Below are 19529 nucleotides of genomic sequence, written 5' to 3'. Positions count from 1 at the left end.
TACTAAATGGGGGTCTCCAACTAACACAGATGTGTTCGTGCAGGGCTGGAACATAAGCCTGCCTAACCTGTAGCTCTTCAGGGTCACAGTTGGAGACCTCTGGTGTAGAGTATATGTACTTCATATGTTTCTGCTGTATGTGCTCACCACTCAGCCACTTGGAGTTGTGCTGGTCTGTCCTCACTGCGTTCCTCCTGGTGAGGCTCCTGAAGATGGCAGCGTCCGTCCCCATGAAGTCTATGTACATGCCTGAGAACAGCTCCTGGTCTGGAGCACAACAGAGACGCATTACAGGGCTGTGTTCATTAAGGCACAACATGGAAGAAAACGAAGTGAAACAGGGGAGGTACTACCTGAACTTGTCCACAAAGAAAAGCTTGTTTACATTTTCCATTGCGAAAAGTTTTGCTTTGGTGTGCCCTAATGAACACAACCCTGGCTCACAGCTGAACCATCTCACTCCCATCTGACCAAACAGAACCCCCCCCCCCCACACACACACACACACACACAAGCCCCTGACCCTAAAGACTTGGCAAGACAAGATCAATCCCTGACTATTAACAGCCAATGGAACAAAGATGTGCCTGTGTCCATTTCCATTGACAGCAATGGAAATTCTGGGTTCATATTCAATAGTGAATTCAATGGTGATGGATTGATCTACCAGAGACAGTACATCACTGTGGAGAGGGAATGGTGACATTAAACAGTAATGGAGCCAACAGTGGATATACAGCCATAGTATTTGATCTCCCTGTACTCTGCTAATGACCCTGGCTGTGAGCCCGCTCTCTCCCTCTCTCTTTGTTTCCTCTCTCCATACCCTCTGTGCATTTCATCATTCCATTACTCTGTCACTTCATCATTCCATCAGCCCAGCATGCAGCAGCCTGTACTCTGGCGGTATGGCTCAGGTCCAAGTGTGAGTGTGTGTATGTATATGTATGTGGTTAACTGCTCTGAGTGGAGCAGTGGTGTCAACATCCCCCAGACAGCACTGGCTTATATGAGGGGTTCAGTATGGAGATAGAGCCTTTTATCTAGCCCAGACACAGACCTGATTGTCCCCTAGTGTGACTCAGAGTCCCCCTCTCTGGTACCACTAACCCTCCTCTCTGCCACCACTACCCCTCCTCTCTGCCAACCCTCTCCTTGTGACCAGATTTCCCGGGCTGGGCTTGAGGGGCTGATGATGGGTAAGGCTGCTGACGCCACGGCGCTCGGGTGTCAGAAAGGCATGTTGTGCGTGCGACGCGGTGACTCGGGCTGTTTCGTCAGCAACTTGACACCAGGCAACCAATCAGAGACCAAAAGATGACACAGAGTGACGAGGGTGTGCAGTCCGACCCACGGCAGGGTCACCGATAAGTGGGGTTGGGAGTTTGGTTAACCATAGGGTGGAGAAGTATAGCGGGTTGTGTTTTTGTATGATGCGTGCTGCAGGGACATACATAGAGCCAACAGAGGGAGAGAGAACTTACTAAGCATGACGGAGACGGTGTTGACTCTAGGATTGAAGGAGCACCTTCCCTTCCCAGATTCCGCTCTGGAGTCAATGTGGAACACCTGCTCCTGCAGGAAAAGAAAATGTAAATAATAGATTTTATATGGGAGTTTGGCGGAATTCTACCCTCCGTTCTTTTTAGCAACGAATATGAGATTATGAGCATTCCAAATGTTCTTAAGGTTTTTTCCCTCTGGTTTAAAGAGTTACAAAGCCTGCGCTGGACTTTACCTTTACTGATCTGTATGCGACATTAAAATAACCTTCCATTAGGGAGGAATGTCCTCCGATGGGCAGAGATGCTGTGATTCCATCTCAGACCTGGCCCTCTGCCACCCCTCACAGTGAAATGGATAATCCGGCATTACAATCTCTGCGGTCAGCGGAAAATCCCCCCGTCCCATCCCCCGGTTTGGTTCGACCCACACTTCGACAGCTCTGACTGGGGGAATGAAGTGGAAGGAGGCGCTGTCAGCCCAGGGACGTTCTCCAGAAAAGCGCGGCTGCTCTCCAAGTGGTGCGTGAAGATTTGGACTCTGCCTCATTCCCTTTGGCTCTGGCGGCGAACCGTGGCCTTTCATCACAGGGTCTGAACGGCAACACACTCACACAAGGGTGACCTGTCTGTGACACTGACATCCTCCTCACTAGGCTCCCATGCAACGTGACACACGCTTAGGGGCCAAAGAGCCCAGGGAGTTGCGTGTCAAAGTCCCACAATAGCAGCTTGTTACGGTTAGCAGACCCAGTCTGAGACACGATACTGACACATCCAAGCATTGGCTGAGGGGAAAAACAGAGCAATGCTGCTTTAATGACAAAGACACCATACTGCAGAAAGAGCTCTGTGCCGATTAGCGTTTGGCAGGCGCTGCAGACTGCTGCAACTGCCAGTGAGTTCAGTGAGCGCTTTTCTCCTGGAGGGGTTTCCCGCTCTCGTTTCCAGGGCCGGGTGACCAGAGACCGGGGCAGACAGCTCCTCCTCTTCTACTCCATCCCTCTCTTCTCTGTCTCAGAGAGACTGACACACAAGGCTAACCTCAACTGTCATGGCTGCTTTCCTGAGGATGTCTTGGATCGAGACAGACTTCCTCTTGCCCCAGATGAAACATTACAAATCCTGTAGTTTGGTTTCAGAAGCAGACGCCCAGCCGTAGACTTACCAAGCTTTAGTTTCAGCAATAACCACATATCACCACAGGAATGTCCATTTGTATGAGAATATGGTGGTAGAGACTGTACTGTAGGTGAAGTCTAGCATCGTGGTCATGATCTGACTATAGGTCAAGGAGCATACTAACCTCTGGTCTCCTGCCCCTGTTGATGAAGGCACAGACAGGACTGAAGGCACCACTCCCACAGATGAACAGATGCGTTCTGTTGAACGGCTGGACCACCCGGATGAAGTTCCCACATCCATGCTGCAGAGGGGTGGTGAGGAAATTGGTTAGTACATGTATGGAATCACCAAAGTATCCATACATCAGTCAAATCAATCTATCATGCAATATTGCATGTTCAACAGCAAAATCCTTCCAGACTGCAATTGTTGAGAATGGTCAAGTTAAGTGGCCAAGTTTTGATTGATCAGGGCCTATGATTCATAAAGAACAATTACACAGTTCCAAATGGTTAGCTACCAATGTTATTCCAACTTTCCTCACTTGCTACTTATATACTGTCATGAAGCACAATCAGAATAGCTATTTCCAGTTTGCTCCCTGGCACTGGTAGAGTGGAAAAAAGCGTGTCAACAGTGAAATTGATATTTTGTCAAAGCCCCGTCTCCAGGGCTGAGTATACACAGCCCTGTGATCTGATTACAGATCCAATCGAGATCTTTCCCTCTTCAGCATGAGGTGGGAGTGGCCGGAGCACTGGGCTTTGTGCGTAATAAAAATTCAGACTGCGGAGCGAGCCAGTGGAGGAGAGGAGTGAGGAGCACCCGGGGAGCCATTAGGAACTTGGCCATCCCCACGGAAACGGGGCAGCTGCGGCCGCTCACACTCCGCACACCAACTCCACCGAGAAAAACAACGATACGTCCAACAGTACACACCCTTCATTCCCTCTCTCACTTTTTCACTTTCTCTTTCATTCCCTCTTTCTCTCCTCCTAGCATATAAACACCCCTCAGACGACACCCTCCAACTCTACACCCCCCACTGTCTGCTCATATCAGAGCAACTGTAGTAGGGGATTTAAAACCAGGAGGATGGCCTTTAGGAGAGGATCACACAGTGAGGGAACTTTTAAACATGGATTTAATCAATCTCAAGCTTTTATACATACAATAAAGGAATATTCCTCCCCAAATGCCACACATTGTTAAGCACTGGAGGAGTGCTTAACAATGTGTGGTCGTAGTCTGGAGGCCCGGTGACCCCCAGATTCTATCCTAAAGGAGGAATTGAATATATACACATCAGGAGGGTAACCATAACAAACTGACAAGGGCTGCGATTCAGGAACACAAATAAAATGTCCAGGAGAAACGGCATTATAAAAACAGAGTTTAAACAGAGAGAGAGAAAGAAAGAAAGAAAGAAAGAGTGAGTGAGGGGTAGAGCGAGACAGTAAGAGTAGAGCGAGAGAGAGGGGAGAGGCTGAAACTGCAAGAGAGAGACCAGGCAGGGCTGTGGAAGAGAGGGAGACCAGGCAGGGCTGTGGAAGAGAGGGATGACAGAGTCGAGGAGCAGGAGAGGAGGGAGGTAAGCCGACCACCAGGGACAGAGACGGCTCAGCCAAATATTTGTGCGAGGCTGTCCACAGACCTGGAGCCATTACTCTAGGCAGCACTAATCACCCTCCACTGACTGGAAACAGCTTCTTCTCTACTCCTACAGCACCAGACTATGATCCTACACTATAGTACTGTACAAGACCACAGCTCTCTGCCATGGTTGCTGTTGTTACTAACTACAGCTACTAGCTCCATAACAGTACACCACATGCATGCCTTTGAAGTCACAGTCCATATAAAAACAGGCCAACACAGTCCAATAAAAACAATGGAACAAAAACAGTCTAAACAGATGAATTACAGAACTTTTGTCCTGACATGCAAAACAGCCTAATTAGTTACAGAAAACTGAATCACCAGCTGCTGTTGTTTTATTTTTTTATTTTTTATTTATTTAACCTTTATTTAACTAGGCAAGTCAGTTAAGAACAAATTCTTATTTACAATGACGGCCTACCCCGGCCAAACCCGGACGACGCTGGGCCAATTGTGCACCCCCCTATGGGACACTCAATCACGGCCGGATTGTGATACAGCCTGGAATCGAACCAGGGTCTGTAGTGACACCTCTAGCACTGAGATGCAGTGCCTTAGACCGCTGCGCCACTCAGGAGTTTTGAGGTTGTCAATGTTCTATACGCTAATACAAAAGACAAGCAGTAAGGGATTAGGCCAGGTTATGAGATCTGTTGTCAGTCACAGTGGTTAGCGTACTGCTTTGATGCTTGTATATTTTCTCTGGGGTGGATTTGAGCACTCCTACACCTCATTCTCCTATCGACTAACATAAGGAATGCCAGGAGGAGTCAATGGCTCTCCTCAACTCCACATCTGCAGCCCCACGTGTTTGGAACCCAAGATGCTAACATGCTAACACATGCTCATGGAAAAGGACCAGAGACATCAGAACAGTGTGTTCATTCATTTAATTAGCAGTTAGCATCACACATGACTTTCAGTGGATTTAGTTAGCGGTTAGTGCTACATATTGAGTGTTAGTGTTCTTACCGTGGGGTCCTTGCCAGCCATTTGGCATTCCTCAATCTTGCTAACAGATGCAGGCCAAAACACCTGGTGAGAAACACAGAAAACAGCTTCATTAGGGACCATTGCACATCCTGGTCTTCTTGGAAAGCTGGGAAAAAACTACCCAGAAACCAGGGACAGCTTGTGGGAGCAGAAGGAAGGAAGAGATGAGAACATATTGAACAGAAATAAACAGACTCTGAAGCAAACTGACAAACTTCACACACTGTAGTGACTTCCTAATATGGGTGCCCTACTCTGTAGTGAACTTCCCAATAATGATGATAACTTGTCTCCAGTAAATGCTATATTTCCAAACCTGTGAGGTGCTTGAAGGGTCTAATGCTGGGAACGTATCAGGCAATTACTTTGCAAATGGATGTGCTACAGCACTCTCTGGGGTGAACTAAATGCATTCCTATCTGTTCTCCTCTTCACGCCTGTCAGTTATAGACAGGGTAGCTCCCTCACTGCACACAGAGATACAATTAGCAGGGAACTTCTGCTACTGCATCACAGAACTGCATCAAACACCACTGATATATGTCATACATTTTGCTCCATGAAATGGGTGTGATCTAGCATAGAAAATGTACTTTATTATAATTTAATTACCACCATTACTGTTCTTGAATAATTAGCATAATGTATTCAGCCATGATCTGTCACATGCAAGGAAAGCTAAATGAGATCGTCATTTTGTCTCCTTTAGTGAGAGCCTGATAAATAGGATGGAAAGTAATGGAAGTCATGTTGGCATCGGACAGGGAGTTATGAGTCATCATACGATCATATCATCATACTATCATATTGTAAGGCAGATGAAGTCAGTTTCCCGGTATATTCATGCTCTACTTACAATACTATCACAACAAACAATGATCAACTAAACATTTCACTGATGCTGTAAGGAAAAATCCTCTTAGCAGTTTAATGGACTGCTAAGAGGACCTCACCTTGAGTGTCCCATGGGTGATGTTGTTGATGTCCATGGACAGGACATGGTCCTTACAGCCTACATACATCCTGTCCTGGTCCTCATCCATCAACAGGATCCTGTAGTCCATGGCCTTATCTGAAAGACTGTAGAACTCCACCGTCTGGGACGCCTGCAGGTCTGGGGGATACACAAACAGAGGGAAAATGTTACGGTGGGAAATAATGGGGAATCTGTAACATTTACAGTAGGACTATACCAAGTCAGCTAACACTGACTAAACAACAAGTGCATAAAGGTGATTGCATCCATTTTGCAACGCATGCAGTAGATACCACACAAAACAACTTTCAACTTTCCACTCAAGTCCAGCCACTTTATGAACACTGGACAGTCATGGTGAGCAAAAGAGATCTGTGGAAAAACCATTTACTTGGTTGTCTCTCTGACCGACCAGCTACTGTAAAAGCCCTTATTGTCCTAAAGCTAGAAGGATGAAGTAAACATCCCCTGTCTCTAAGCATCCAGAGAGGGAGAGCTCTCCACCCAAACCATCAAAGGCCTTCACTGTCTATGCCAAACTCATGCATATTCATCACTTTTTCAATCACTATTGAGAGGGGGCAGGAGTGGAGGAGTTGAGAGCAAGTTCATCCAGGCTATATATCCCCTTCTTCCTCTGTCTTCTCTCGCTAATCTACAAACAGGTTGGCTATGCTCTCCTTCAGGCCTCCAGGCTAAAGTCACTTCTATTATTCTATTCAATAGTATCGCACATTGCTTTTGAGGTCGGGGCCCTTTTATCCTGAATGAAAGCTGTTTTTCAGTGCCTCCCCTCCCCCTCTCTTTCTGGTCATGGATGTGTGTTTAGTGCTGTTGCAGTATGGAATAAAAATAGAGTTGTTTACATGAATAAGTACCATTTCCCACGCCTCTTCACTCTATTGATCTTGACATACCTCTATAAGCATCCTCATATCATACGCCCCAATCATATGTAGATAAATCAAGTTAGGCGATATTGTTAAAAAAGCAGAAAGCAGTCGGTTGGTGAATCATGTATAATTTTAGGCATGAGCATCATCTCACAGCGCCTAATGAAGAACACACACACAAAATATGCTTTGTTTCCACCAGACTCAAATCTAATACGAAGGCCCTTGTCAAACTCTAATAAGCCAACGTGCATTTAATAAAGGGAACCTCTCGACAAAGAAGGAGAACATCACATCTCCAAAGCTTTAGAGCCTAGGAGATAGCGTTGTCACGCCCTGGCTCTGGGGAGGCTTGTATGTTGAGCCAGGGTGTGAGTGTTCTTTGTTTTTCTAGTTCATGTATGTCTATGTTGGCCAGAGTGGTTCTCAATCAGAGGCAACGAGTGTCAGCTGTTGCTGGTTGTCTCTGATTGGGAACCATATTTAGACAGGCTGTGTTCCCACAGTGTTTGTGGGATCTTGTTCCAGTGTGGTTTGTGTTAGACCGAGGACGTCACGTTATCGTTTGTTGTTTTGTTAGTGTAATCATTAAATAAAAACTATGTTCGCCTTCAACGCTGCGCCTTGGTCTTCTGTTCCCGACGATCGTGACAAGCGTCGCATTGGGCTCAGGGTGATATTAGGTTAGCTCAAGCCTTCGGCTCATCAGGACTAAAGATGTTCAACGGCAGCTCAGCCAGAGAACAGGGAAGCCAGGCGTGTCACCAGGGGTGAAGGAGTAACTATAAGAACTAATTAAAACCATGCTTTACTCCAAACCACAGGCAAAACCACTCTCTTACCTACATCCCTCCAGAATAAGCAGGCAGGGGAGAGATTTAAAGACCTTCTTGGAAAGGGTTTTATTTTATATTTTTCTTATGCTTGAGGGAAAGGAGAGTTCAGTTTACAAGCCTGCGGGCTCCTGCTTCTGTTTTTCCTGGAGCAAAAGGTGCTGACTCTCACTTACTAATTATGCCTGTTTACAGAAGGGTTTATTGTAGCTCTGCTTAATGTGGATCTGGAATCCCCCCTAAAGTCAATGCTCTTGGTACAGTCTGATTCTATCCATATTGTCCCTCTGGAACATTCCACAAGGGGAACAAATTGTTCAGAGGGGTGTGGGTTGAGGCGGCCCGGGTGAAATAACTGTTATTATTATCATTAACTCTATTGTTTTCTCAGTGGAGGAATTGGAGACTCATGTTTCCTCCCGTGGGTGGAAGCCCTAACTAAGTCCACTGTTTTGGGGGGAAACAGCGCGGCAGGCGTGTGTCATATGACCCCGCCACCCAGCTGATCCACGGTGAGGCGAGCCTCTGGTGCATACCATGGGATCCAGTGTCTGTCTGCTCATCATGACCCCAGCAGGAAACACATGAGTCATGCCTGGGTAAGCATTACAGCCTTCTATCACAATGTCACAATAGCAGTTAGTGTCGTGAACCTGCACTCTCTGAGGGAAACATCAAGACTCACTTCAAGTGTTTTCTCTACCATTTGCTGCCTGAGATACATTGGATTTGCACAATTTAACATGTGTCTAATTTATAATGAGGTAGGCTTACAAAGAGAGATGGTGGCAGGCAAGTCTGTGGATGTTTATTCTACTAGCCATTAACCTTTGACCTGATGGGATCGGAGGTCATCCTTGTGGGACGAGTTAAGCTTTTGACACCATAACATTAATACGTAGCTGTGGAATTGTTTTCTTGAGAAAAATGAAGAATGCTATTTAATCAAAGCAATCCTTAAGCAATATAATGGCTGTCATACTTTAGTAATAATGAGTCCCAGAAGTATCGCTTAAAGCATTTGAGGACAGTGGGTGATACATGTACAGTACTGTCTGTTGCCATAGAAATCATTTGGTTGACAAACCCATGCTCTTTATTCAAAACCAACATATGAAATGGGAGCTCCCATATTCTCTCATCACAATGAATTATAAATCCATGAGGTTGTACTAATATTCACTAGCCACATGTGATTTATTAGTCATGGGTTTAGCCTGCGTTCCACTGTGATGCCATCACCAGCAGAGATCCTGAGTATATCATAAGTGTTTGTGGATATCATTGGCTAAAGCGTCCTTGTCGGTCCAGTCTGCTATGGGTGGTGCCGTTGATGTACACTCAGATGTGGCTTGAGGATAAACTGGCTATGACTGTTAAACAAAATGAGTAAGAATGTTGGTCAGTGTTATTGGCTCAGTTGAAGTATTCAGGGGATCGTAAAATGGGAGGACACCACCCTTAACAGTTAGACGTTGGGGAGGTCTGGTATGTAGGTTGAGCTGCTGTGGTGATGACTGTGATGATGAAATGGCGTATCCCTAGTTGTTTAGGCATCATGGACAGGATACAAAAACATGTCTGCCCTCATTACAGAACACAGGAGGAGAACGCAGAACAGTGGTGAGGACAGAGTAGAGGATAGTGGGTAGTCTATTATTTATGTGGGCAGGTGGGCCGCACCTTCCCCCATGTGCCTCCTGGTAGGACTCCCGAGTTCACTTTAACTGTGAGCGTTTACCCATGGGGGCTCCGCTGTGCAGGTATAGCATTCTGACCAGGAGCGGTCATCCATGTAGTGGACAGCAGGTTGGCAGAGCAGCCGACCGCTGCAGGTGACTGCACCGTAATACCTCTAGTCCCCTTTGAAGAGTGCTTCATTTGTGAGAGCTTGGTCAAGCGGAACCGGCACAAAAACCTTTTGTAGGGGCCAAGAGACCACAACGGTCATTCAATATTTAAGAGTGGTGGTGGGTTGCGGTCTTCGCATGGTCGTACACTGCCGCAGAGCAACCGCAGATGTTATCTAGTCTGAGTGTTGTCTACATATTTCGCATGCAAGACTAAAACCCATATATAAATCCATACTAGAGGTCACCCAAGACAGCAGGTCAGAGATCCTCGGTGGTGATAATGTAACTAATGAATACACATTCACCTTGACATTACAGCAGGATCTCAGATGATCTATATTTCATTATCTTATTAACACACCTTCGATTTACATTTGCATTGATCCCCTGTCCAGTTAACCCTGCACGGAGGGCAAATCCAAGGCTGTTTTAGACAGCAGACTTTTAATCTAGTCTAAAATGTACCCACCAGGAACATCTCGTGATATGACTCGATTACAAGCTTTGATCATAATTCCCTATAAATGAGTCTTCTGTAAACTAAGGGAGGAGTTGATCGTTCAAGAACACACGTCTTTGTATGCTAGGAGAGAAAGGCAACAACCCTCCTGCATACCACATAGTACTGTACAAAAGGAACAAAACAGTTGTGATGTCAGTCTGTAGAATCTAAGTGAACGATTTGGGCAGCAGCAGGGACTTGTGATTCCGCCCATGATGGTTTTTACTGTAATTAAAATCTTGGAAGAGACTGCAGTGTTCATTTCACAATTTTTTAAATGTAGATGGAATAGGCCTTGTCTTGTTTCATGATGCTGTGATTACATTGAGGGGGAGGGAGACGGGAATGGTGCCACCACAGAGAATAAGAAGTTTCCCTCCGGCGAAGTGAAAACCCATAACACGGAATGACAGACTAACTCTCCCATTTGTTTGGCTGATCAAAGTAGCGGGCCTCCACCATGGTCCCCACCAGTAAACAAGCCAGTGGTGTTTTGGGTTTGGCTCGCCATACAAGAAGCGGTTTATCACATTGCAGGATCGTAAAAAGAGAGATTCAGCGCCGCTGGAAAGTACGCTCTCTGGCTTTTACAAGAGCGATGACTATGTGGGTCCCCTCCAAGATTTGGTTTAAGGACGTGGAGCTAGCAGTCTGTGCTGGTTGGTCCACTGAGACACCCTGACAGGCTCATTCTACTCTCCCTTTCTCTCTGTGGGGGGCACCAGCTGGGGACTGACACCTTCAGGCTGTACTGAGCCATGACACCTGTAGTCCAGCTGTGTCCAGGCACGGTCAGGTGCACAGAGAGGTAGGAGAGGTATCAAAGGATCAGGATTACGGCATTGTGACAACTGACAACTTCCTAATGTGGATGCTGTACATGGTACAGGTTGCTTCGAGCCAAGGCTTTATCTGGGGCCGTTTAGAGAACCAAGTCTACTCAACCAAGATTTAATCCACTCTACTCATAGGAGTACTGAAAAGCTAGACTAGGTTAAATGGTTAACTAGGCTTGTGGAGTGTGAGTTCTTGCTGGATGTTGGCTACCTCAGCCAAAGGCCCAGAGGTCTTCAGACGCCATTAACACCACAGAGCTGGGCAGGCGGCCAATCACAAACCTCCCTTTGTGTCTCAGATTCAATGCAGTCCTTTTCAATGGGCCGCACCCTCAAAGGCCATCATGAATTAATTAACCACATGCAAATGAGGCATCGTCTATTTTTGGCAAATAGGACCTGTGTTCAACTGTTGTCAGGGGCAGGAGTTGGCGAACCCCAATCACTCGCCTTGATAAATATTGAAGCATGGGCTTAGTACACCCCCGCCCACTGATTCATGTACCGACTGAAGATGGAGTGGGTTTCTTTATAAAGGTCTGACTTTAGACGTCTTGCCAAATGTCGGTGCTCTTTGTGAGGACAATGCCACAGCTCCTTGGGTTCAGTTGTGCATGGCTACACTCCTCTAATACAATGTTGGTACATTCACACATACTGCGCCACTCACAACCTTTATCCTGGCAACTAAAAACTTTGATCTGGCTCTGGGGACACAAAATGGCGCTGACTCGCACTAGGACATTACTTCCATCTCCATGGGGATATAGGCCTAGACTATAGTACCTCTACTGTATACAGTGATTTGGCAGGTGGTATATAGGCAGGTAAAGCAGAGGGGATGGGTTGGGTATCGTGCCAGCGCATGGTCTCCTCCTCATCCCCCCCCCGTAGAGAGGGACCACCCAGAGTGGTCAGTGCAGGGCGACAGAGTCGTCTGGCTGTCTGTCTAACTGACATTTTCCACATTCTCGGCCAGGCAAGAGGAGCAGGAGCACACACTCTCACCGCTCAAGCGTCAACACACTCCTCTCCATAGACATACAGTGACTTCTTGTCAGGAAGAGGGACAACCACTCGGCTGACTAACTCTCATCCCATCCAATGTCATCATCCCACAGTTGTCTATAAGTTACTGCATTATCTACCAGTCTCCAGACATAATGTCATGGGAATCTCACGGTCATATGTAGGATGCCTATTCGCCTATTAGCTTTTGGTATGACTTCTCTATCATTGATTTTTTATGCAGAGGCCACTCCATCTTCACTGTGTAGGACACAAGGGTAGGACACAAGGGAATGACAGGAGGGTATATAGTAATCTTTCTCCTTGGCAGTGAGAGTGTGGTTCTCTGAGACTCTGCAGGGTGAGGTTACTCAGCACCAGCACCAGCGTCAGAGCAGTCTTCGTTACACGGATGACCTGCGCTGCAGCGGAGTTTGGTAATATTCCCTCCAGGAGTCTGAAACCGGAGACGCCAACCAACCTGTCCATCACACTATCTAGCATTAGCCTTAATTAGCACCTGGCCTCTTCTTCACCTGCCACAGCATCCCACCAACCCCCCCCAGGGCCTCTCACGACCTTTCAACTAACCAGTCCTCCAGTTACCCCTTCACCCCGCCCGCAGATACTAAATCAATGTATTTTTACTGTCAGTTCAGCTACAGACTACAGGCCCCATGAGACCAGAGGGAGTGTCAATATTGGACTATAAATTGTGCCTTCATGTATTATACTTATGCTAAAATGTTTATTCTATTCTACGGCCATTTACTTTGCAGTCGTATTCTTAACATCTACAGTTGAAGTCTGAAGTTTACATACACCTTAGCCAAATACATTTAAACTCAGATTTTCACATTTCCTGACATTTAATCCTAGTAAAAATTCCCTGTTAGGATCACCACTTTATTTTAAGAATGTGAAATGTCCAAATAATTTTAGAGAGAATGATTTATTTCAGCTTTTATTTATTTAATCACATTCCCAGTGGGTCAGAAGTTTACATACACTCAATTAGTATTTGGTAGCATTGCCTTTAAATTGTTTAACTTGGGTCAAACGTTTCGGGTAGCCTTCCACAAGCGTCCCACAATAAGTTGGGTGAATTTTGGCCCTTTACTCCTGACAGAGCTGGTGTAACTGAGTCAGGTTTGTATGCCTCCTTGCTCGCACACGCTTTTTCAGTGCTGCCCACAAATGTTCTATAGGATTGAGGTCAGGGCTTTGTGATGGCCACTCCAATACCTTGACTTTGTTGTACTTAAGCCATTTTGCCACAACTTTGGAAGGATGCTTGGGGTCATTGTCCATTTGGAAGACCCATTTGTGACCAAGCTTTAACTTCCTGACTGATGTCTTGAGATGTTGCTTCAATATATCCACATAAATGTTCCTTCCTCATAATGCCATCTATTTTGTGAAGTGCACCAGTCCCTCCTGCAGCAAAGCACCCCCAGAGCATGATGCTGCCACCCTCGTGCTTCACGGTTGGGATGGTGTTCTTCGGCTTGCAAACGTTCCCCCTTTTCCTCCAAACATAACAATGGTCATTATGGCCAAACAGTTGTATTTTTGTTTCATCAGACCAAAGGACATTTTTCCAAAAGGTACGATCTTTGTCCCCATGTGCAGTTGCAAACCGTAGTCTGGCTTTTTTATGGCGGTTTTGGAGCAGTGGCTTCTTCTTGCTGAGCGGCCTTTCAGGTTATGTCGATATAGGACTCGTTTTACTGTTGATATAGATACAGTGGGGAGAACAAGTATTTGATACACTGCCGATTTTGCAGGTTTTCCTACTTACAAAGCATGTAGAGGTCTGTAATTTTTATCAGGTACACTTCAACTGTGAGAGACGGAATCTAAAACAAAAATCCAGAAAATCACATTGTATGATTTTTAAGTAATTCATTTGCATTTTATTGCATGACATAAGTATTTGATACATCAGAAAAGCAGAACTTAATATTGGTACAGAAACCTTTGTTTGCAATTACAGAGATCATACGTTTCCTGTAGGTCTTGACCAGGTTTGCACACACTGCAGCAGGGATTTTGGCCCACTCCTCCATACAGACCATCTCCAGATCCTTCAGGTTTCCGGGCTGTCGCTGGACAATACGGACTTTCAGCTCCCCTCCAAAGATTTTCGATTGGGTTCAGGTCTGGAGACTGGCTAGGCAACTCCAGGACCTTGAGATGCTTCTTACGGAGCCACTTCTTGGATTGCCCTGGCTGTGTGTTTCGGTCGTTGTCATGCTGGAAGATCCAGCCACGACCCATCTTCAATGCTCTTACTGAGGTAAGGAGGTTGTTGGCCAAGATCTCGCGTACATGGCCCCATCCATCCTCCCCACAATACGGGTGCAGTCGTCCTGTCCCCTTTGCAGAAAAGCATCCCCAAAGAATGATGTTTCCACCTCTATGCTTCACGGTTGGGATGGTGTTCTTGGGGTTGTACTCATCCTTCTTCTTCCTCCAAACATGGCGAGTGGAGTTTAGACCAAAAAGCTATATTTTTGTCTCATCAGACCACATGACCTTCTCCCATTCCTCCTCTGGATCATCCTGGTGGTCATTGGCAAACTTCAGACGGGCCTGGACATGCGCTGGCTTGAGCAGGGGGGACCTTGCGTGCGCTGCAGGATTTTAATCCATGACGGCGTAGTGTGTTACTAATGGTTTTCTTTGAGACTGTGGTCCCGGCTCTCTTCAGGTCATTGACCAGGTCCTGCCGTGTAGTTCTGGGCTGATCCCTCACCTTCCTCATGATCATTGATGCCCCACGAGGTGAGATCTTGCATGGAGCCCCAGACCGAGGGTGATTGACCGTCATCTTGAACTTCTTCAATTTTTCTAATAATTGCGCAACAGTTGTTGCCTTCTCACCAAGCTGCTTGCCTATTGTCCTGTAGCCCATCCCAGCCTTGTGCACGTCTACAATTTTATCCCTGATGTCCTGCTACACAGCTCTCTGGTTTTGGCCATTGTGGAGAGGTTGGAGTCTGTTTGATTGAGTGTGTGGACAGGTGTCTTTTTACAGGTAATGAGTTCAAACCGTGCAGTTAATACAGGTAATGAGTGGAGAACAGGAGGGCTTCTTAAAGAAAAACTAACAGGTCTGTGAGAGCCGGAATTCTTACTGGTTGGTAGGTGATCAAATACTTATGTCATGCAATACAATGCAAATGAATTACTTAAAAATCATACAATGTGATTTTCTGGATTTTGTTTTAGATTCCGTCTCTCACAGTTGAAGTGTACCTATGATAAAAATTACAGACCTCTACATGCTTTGTAAGTAGGAAAACTGCAAAATCGGCAGTGTATCAAATACTTATTCTCCCCACTGTACTTTTGTACCTGTTTCCTCCAGCATCTTCACAAGGCTGTGTGGTCCCATGGTGTTCATATTTGCATACTATTGTTTGTACAGATGAACGTGGTAACTTCAGGCATTTGGAAATTGCTCCCAAGGATGAACCAGACTTGTGGAGGTCTACAATTTTTTTTCTGAGGTCTTGGCTGATTTCTTTGGATTTTCCCATGATGTCAAGCAAAGAGGCACTGAGTTTGAAGGTAAGCCTTGAAATATATCCACAGGTACTCCTCAAATTGACTTAAATGATGTCAATTAGCCTATCAGAAGCTTCTAAAGCCATGACATCATTTTCTGGAATTTTCCAAGCTGTTTAAAGGCACAGTCAACTTAGTGTATGTAAACTTCTGACCCACTGGAATTGTGATACAGTGAATTATAAGTGAAATAATCTGTCTGTAAACAATTGTTGGAAAAATTACTTGTGTCATGCACAAAGTAGATGTCCTAACCGACTTGCCAAAACTATAGTTTGTTAACAACACATTTGTGGAGTGGTTGAAAAACGAGTTTTAATGACTCCAACCTAAGTGTATGTAAACTTCCGACTTCAACTGTATATCTTATTCTTGTTGCAATGTTGAGAATGCAAGTAAGCATTTAGTTAGACATGGTAAAAAGTTTTGAGAATGACACAAATATTAATTTTCACAAAGTCTGCTGCCTCAGTTTTTATGATGGCAATTTGCATATACTCCAGAATTTTATGAAGAGTGATCAGATTAATTGCAATTAATTGCAAGTCCCTCTTTGCCATGAAAATGAACTTAATCTCCCAAAAAACATTTCCACTGCATTTCAGCCCTGCCACAAAAGGAACAGCTGACATTATTTCAGTGATTCTCTCGTTAACACAGGTGAGTGGAGGGTGGTGCTTGAAATCATTGTTCTTCCTCTGTTAACCATGGTTACCTGCAAGGAAACACGTGCCGTCATCATTGCTTTGCACAAAAAGGGCTTCACAGGCAAGGATATTGCTGCTAGTAAGATTGCACCTAAATCAAACATTTATTGGATCATCAAGAACTTCAAGGAGAGAGGTTCAATTGTTGTGAAGAAGGCTTCAGGGCGCCCAAGAAAGTCCAGCAAGTGCCAGGACCATCTCCTAAAGTTGATTCAGCTGCGGGATCGGGGCACCACCAGTGCAGAGCTTGCTCAGGAATGGCAGCAGGTAGGTGTGAGTGCATCTGCACACACAGTGAGGTGAAGACTTTTGGAGGATGGCCTGGTGCCAAGAAGGGCAGCGAGGAAGCCACTTCTCTCCAGGAAAAACATCAGGGACAGACTGATATTCTGCAAAAGGTACAGGGATTGGACTGCTGAGGACTGGGGTAAAGTCATTTTCTCTGATGAATCCCCTTTCCGATTGTTTGGGGCATACAGAAAAAAAGCTTGTCCGGAGAAGACAAGGTGAGCGCTACCATCAGTCCTGTGTCATGCCAACAGTAAAGCATCCTGAGACCATTCATGTGTGGGGTTGCTTCTCAGCCAAGGGAGTGGGCTCACTCACAATTTTGCCTAAGAACACAGCCATGAATAAAGAATGGTACCAACACATCCTCCGAGAGCAACTTCTCCCAACCATCCAAGAACAGTTTGGTGACGAACAATGCCTTTTCCAGCACATGATGGAGCACCTTGCCATAAGGCAAAAGTGATAACTAAGTACGCTCGGGAACAAAACATCGAAATGTTGGGTCCATGGCCAGAAACTCCCCAGACCTTAATCCCATTAGAACTTGTGGTCAATCCTCAAGAGGCGGGTGGACAAACAAAAACCCACAAATTCTGACAAACACCAAGCATTGATTATGCAAGAATGGGCTGCCATCAGTCAGGATGTGGCCCAGAAGTAATTGACAGCATGCCAGGGGCGGATTGCAGAGGTTTTGGAAAAGAAGGGTCAACACTGCAAATATTGACTCTTTGCATAAACTTAATGTAATTGTCAATAAAAGCCTTTGACACTTATGGAATGCTTGTAATTATACTTCAGTATACCATAGTAACATCTGACAAAAATATCTAAAAACACTGAAGCAGCAAACGTTTTGAAGACCAATACTAGTGTCATTCTCAAAACTTTTGACCACGACTTTATACCATGTTTATCCCGTACATACGACTAATAAAACTTGAAACTGTCAGGTCTAGGGCAGGTTTATTGGACAGTATTGGGCCATGGGAATCTCTGATGTATTAGTGATGGAGTTGAAAGAGAAGCAGAGTAAAGTTTAGGCGAATGGGGCGGAGGTGACGTTGAGATCGTCGTTTAGTTGGATTAAAAAGTCAATATTTCCTGGCTGACATCATGCAAGTCAAACGGTAATCTCAGTGCTGTTGAATGATGGTGAGGGTACAGAGAGTAGTAGCTGGTTACAGACCTGCAGTTTATTTTAACCTTCACTCAAAACCTATATGTTATGACCAGGATGTCAGAAATGATCTTGAACTCAAAAGGCTAAAATAACTCACATTTTGTCATTGATCCTGACAATAAAATGCAAATATTTTCAATGGTATAATAAAAAGTTATTCCAAAGAGTCACTCTGAGCCTTGTTCTATTGTTATTGAATACAGTGCATCCGGAAAGTATTCAGACACCTTGACTTTTTCCACATTTTGATAAGTTACAGCCTTATTCTAAAATGTATTAAATTGTTTTTTCCCCCTCATCAATCTACACACAATACCCCATAATGACAAAGCAAAAACTGGTTTTTAGAAATGTTTACAACTGTACAGTACCAGTCAAAAGTATGGACACACCTACTCATTCAAGGGTTTTTCTTTATTTGTACTATTTTCTACATTGTAGGATAATAGTGAAGACATCAAAATTATGAATCAACACATGGAATCATGTAGTAACCAAAAAAGGTGTTAAACAAATCAAAATATATTTGAGATTCTTCAAAGTAGCCCTTTGCCTTGATGACAGCTGTGCACACTCTTGGCATTCTCTCAACCAACTTCACCTGGAATGCTTTTCAAACAGTCTTGAAGGAGTTCCTACATATGCTGAGCACTTGTTGGCAGCTTTTCCTTCACTCTGTCGTCCGACTCATCCCAAACCATCTCAATTGGGTTGAGGTCAGGTGATTGTGGAGGCCAGGAGGTGTGTTGGGTCATTTTCCTGTTGAAAAACAAATGAGCCCAAACCAGATGGGATGGCGTATCGCTGCAGAATGCTGTGGTAGCCATGCTGGTTAAGTGTGCCTTAAATTCTATATAAATCACTGACAGTGTGACCAGCAAAGCACCCGCACACCATCACAACCGTAAAAGCCTTGGTTTCTTGCATGTTAACATCAGAAGCCTCCTTCCCAAGTTTGAGTTATTCACTGCGTTAGCACACTCTGCCAACCCTGATGTTCCCGAACTACAACATTTTCCTTCTAGATAGAACTGCCAAAGGGGGCGGAGTTGCAATCTACTGTAGAGCTCTATCATACTATCCAGGTCTGTGCCCAAACAGTTTGAGCTTCTACTTCTAAAAATCCACCTTTCCAGAAATAAATCTCTCACTGTTGCCGCTTGCAACAGACCCCCCTCAGCCCCCAGTTGTGCCCTGGACATCATATGTGAATTGCTTTCCCCCCATCTATCTTCAGAGTTCGTACTACTTGGTGACCTAAACTGGGATATGCTTAACACCCTGGCCAACCTACAATCTAAACTAGATGCCCTCAATCTCACAAATTATCAAGGAACCTACCAGGTACAACCCTAAATCCGTAAACATGGGCACCCTCATAGATATCATCATGACTAATTTACCCTCTAAATACACCTCCGCTGTCTTCAACCAGGATCTCGCGATCACTGCCTCATTGCCTGCCTCCGTGATGGGTCCGCGGTCAAGCGACCACCCCTCATCACTGTCAAACGCTCCCTAAAACACTTCAGCGAGCAGACCTTTCTAACTGACCTGGCCCGGGTATCCTGGATGGATATTGACCTCATTCCGTC

At 45.3% G+C, this 19529-nt stretch overlaps 1 protein-coding gene across 1 annotated transcript in view; it reads right to left on the bottom strand.

Moving 5' to 3' along the window:
• The window catches only part of LOC121543602 (semaphorin-3C-like), a 55836-nt gene that overhangs the window by 15901 nt on the left and 20406 nt on the right, over window positions 1-19529 (bottom strand). The window contains exons 3-7 of the mRNA XM_041853613.2: window positions 6233-6393; window positions 5259-5321; window positions 2809-2928; window positions 1485-1575; window positions 148-267 (exon numbers count right to left, since the gene is read on the bottom strand). Of these exons, the coding sequence (XP_041709547.1) occupies window positions 148-267; window positions 1485-1575; window positions 2809-2928; window positions 5259-5321; window positions 6233-6393 (555 nt within the window). The remainder of the gene's footprint in view (window positions 1-147; window positions 268-1484; window positions 1576-2808; window positions 2929-5258; window positions 5322-6232; window positions 6394-19529) is intronic.

This window comes from Coregonus clupeaformis, chromosome 28, assembly GCF_020615455.1.
Source record: "Coregonus clupeaformis isolate EN_2021a chromosome 28, ASM2061545v1, whole genome shotgun sequence".
NCBI classification, from domain to species: Eukaryota; Metazoa; Chordata; class Actinopteri; order Salmoniformes; family Salmonidae; genus Coregonus; species Coregonus clupeaformis.
The sequence above is the reverse complement of the archived record's forward strand: the minus strand, read 5'-3'. Positions and strand labels throughout refer to the sequence as shown.